General features: G+C 60.6%; 1 protein-coding gene across 1 annotated transcript in view; it reads left to right on the forward strand.

Annotated features, from left to right (window-relative positions):
• The window catches only part of LOC311325833 (SH3 and PX domain-containing protein 2A-like), a gene marked incomplete at both ends in the record, with an annotated part of 56,856 nt that extends 54,459 nt beyond the window's left edge, over positions 1-2,397 (forward strand). The window contains 3 exons of the mRNA XM_084458624.1: positions 13-62; positions 193-312; positions 451-2,397. Of these exons, the coding sequence (XP_084314750.1) occupies positions 13-62; positions 193-312; positions 451-2,397 (2,117 nt within the window). The remainder of the gene's footprint in view (positions 1-12; positions 63-192; positions 313-450) is intronic.

A 2,397-nucleotide genomic window follows, 5' to 3' on the forward strand; every position in this document is an offset into this window, starting at 1 on the left:
TTCACTTTTTAGGCTCACCAATCCTGAGGCAAAAACCACCTCCTCGCAGAGATGCAACTCTGGTCAGTGCCAAACAAATCCTAATGAGTTCTGCATATTACATATCAGATGAGTCCATAGTAATGTTTCTGCTAGTTGCAGCTACACAGCTTTCACAAGGCCTGAATTCAACATGTTTATCTCTCCACCAAGGGGTTCCAGCTACCTTCTCCACCAGAGCCCCCTACTGTTGAAGCAGAGTACTACACCATCGCAGAGTTCCAGTCTGGCATAGCAGATGGAATCAGTTTTAATGGAGGGCAGAAAGCTGATGCAAGTCTTTTTGTAACTTTTCTTCATTTAGGCCCTAACATATATCAGTATGATAGATATGAACACTGGTCTTTATAAAAACTTTGCAAAATGACTTTGGAATGACAGATTAGCCCGTGTGTCTCACTGTCTTCTCAGGTGATAGAGAAGAACTCAGGGGGCTGGTGGTACGTCCAGATTGGAGAGAGGGAGGGCTGGGCCCCCTGCTCCTACATCGACAAACGCAAGAAGCCCAACCTCAACCGGCGAACCAGCACCCTCAGCCGGCCCAAAGTCCCGCCCCCGGCGCCGCCCGTCAAGAAGCAGGACTCCGAGGAGACCGCACCTCCAAGCAGCCCCGGCTCGGAGGCCCCAGAATCCCCTGTTTCCCTCGGGAGGCCGGTGTACGAGGAGCCGGAGTACGACGTTCCCGCCATCGGCGACCTGGATATGGAGTCCGAGTTTGAGTTCCTGAGGGGAGACAGCTCCTCCGTGGATGCCTGCTCCTCCCACCCGTCCTCCAAGCCCTCCCCGGCCTCCTCCCTCCACAGTGCCTCCTTCAAGATGGGCGAGTCGTTCGAGGACGTGGCCCAGGAGGCGGAGGAGGAGGCGGAGGAGTGCATCTACGAGAACGACGTGGGCTTCCGGCTGTTCAGGGAGACTGCAGACACGCAGTCCAGCGGAGACTCAGACTCCCCCAAGACGAGCAGCCCGCCAGAGATGAGCAGGGCTGCTAACTGCCTCTCCGCGCCAGCAGGGGGCAGGAGACCCAGCAGGAAGATCCAGCTGGAGCTCAACGGGAGCCCACCTATCACCAAGCTGGAGGGAGGAGCCTCAAGCCCCAGGGCCGCCTCCTTGGACTCCACCCCTGACCTCTCCAAACAGTCCTGCGCGAAGAAAGAGAGCAAGGAGGAGAGCAAGATGGCCGCCACCAAGCCGAAGCCGGTGGTCAGGCCCAAACCCCAGCTGGCCAAGGCCTCCAGCGCGGAGAAGATGGACATCAGCAGCCTGAGGAGACAGCTGCGGCCCACGGGGCAGCTGAAGAACGGCTCCTCCAAAGGTGCGTCCAGAGGGGAGGACTCGGAGACGGCCTCCGTCATCTCCTCCGAGGACTCCTTCTCCTCTCACAGCACCTCCGACCTGTCCTCCATCTACTCCAAGGGCAGCCGGGGTGACTCGGACTTGGAGGGTTGCGGCTTGTACCGCACCACCGACCCCTATGAGAAGGTCCAGGAGTCGGAGGTGAGCTTCCCGGCCGGGGTGGAGGTGGAGGTGCTGGAGAAGCAGGAGAGTGGCTGGTGGTACGTCCGCTGGGGCGTGGCGGAGGGCTGGGCCCCCACCTACTACCTGGAGCCTGTCAGGCAGCCGGAGGACACGGCCGGCTCGGAGTCGGACGGTACCCCCACCAAGCCGGGCAGCCTGAGCAAGTCCAACAGCCTGGAGAAGAACGAGCAGAGGGTCCAGGCCCTGAACAACATCAACCAGAACCTGAAGAGGTTCACCCCGCCCATCCCCTCCAAGCCACCAGGGGGCCTGTCGAAGCCCATAGGCCTGTTCAACGGCTTGCAGAAGCAGAAGAACAGTAAGAAGCAGCAGCTGGTGGTCCGGCCCCAGTCCGTCTTCATCTCCGCCCCCATCGTGGACACTCCCAGCCCCGTTGGCTCTCTCCGCAGGGGCGAGTCCCTCAACGCCACAGACCATCCCCGCTCCAGCCCCACCGTCAAACGCAATGCCTCCTTGGGCTCCGCCCCCCGAGCAGCGGCTGTGCCGCCGCCGAATGGCTACATGGCGTCATCCAATAGGAACAGAGTCGGCATGGGCAGCTCGGAGTCCTTGGGCCGCGGGCCCCAGAGGAACGGCCTCTCTGTTTCCGCGGCGAAGCCCAGGCCTATGGAGAAACACCACGTCATCCGCAACAACCTGAGGGAGCTCTACGTCTCCATTGCGGATTACCACGGCGACGAAGAGACCATGGGGTTCCCCGAGGGCACCAGTCTGGAGGTTCTTGAGCGAAACCCCAACGGCTGGTGGTACTGTCAGGTTCTGGACAGCGGGCAGCCCAGGAAAGGCTGGGTCCCCTCCAACTACCTGGAGAGGAAGCACTAG

This window comes from Borostomias antarcticus, assembly GCF_949987555.1.
Source record: "Borostomias antarcticus genome assembly, chromosome: 25".
Lineage (NCBI taxonomy): Eukaryota > Metazoa > Chordata > Actinopteri > Stomiiformes > Stomiidae > Borostomias > Borostomias antarcticus.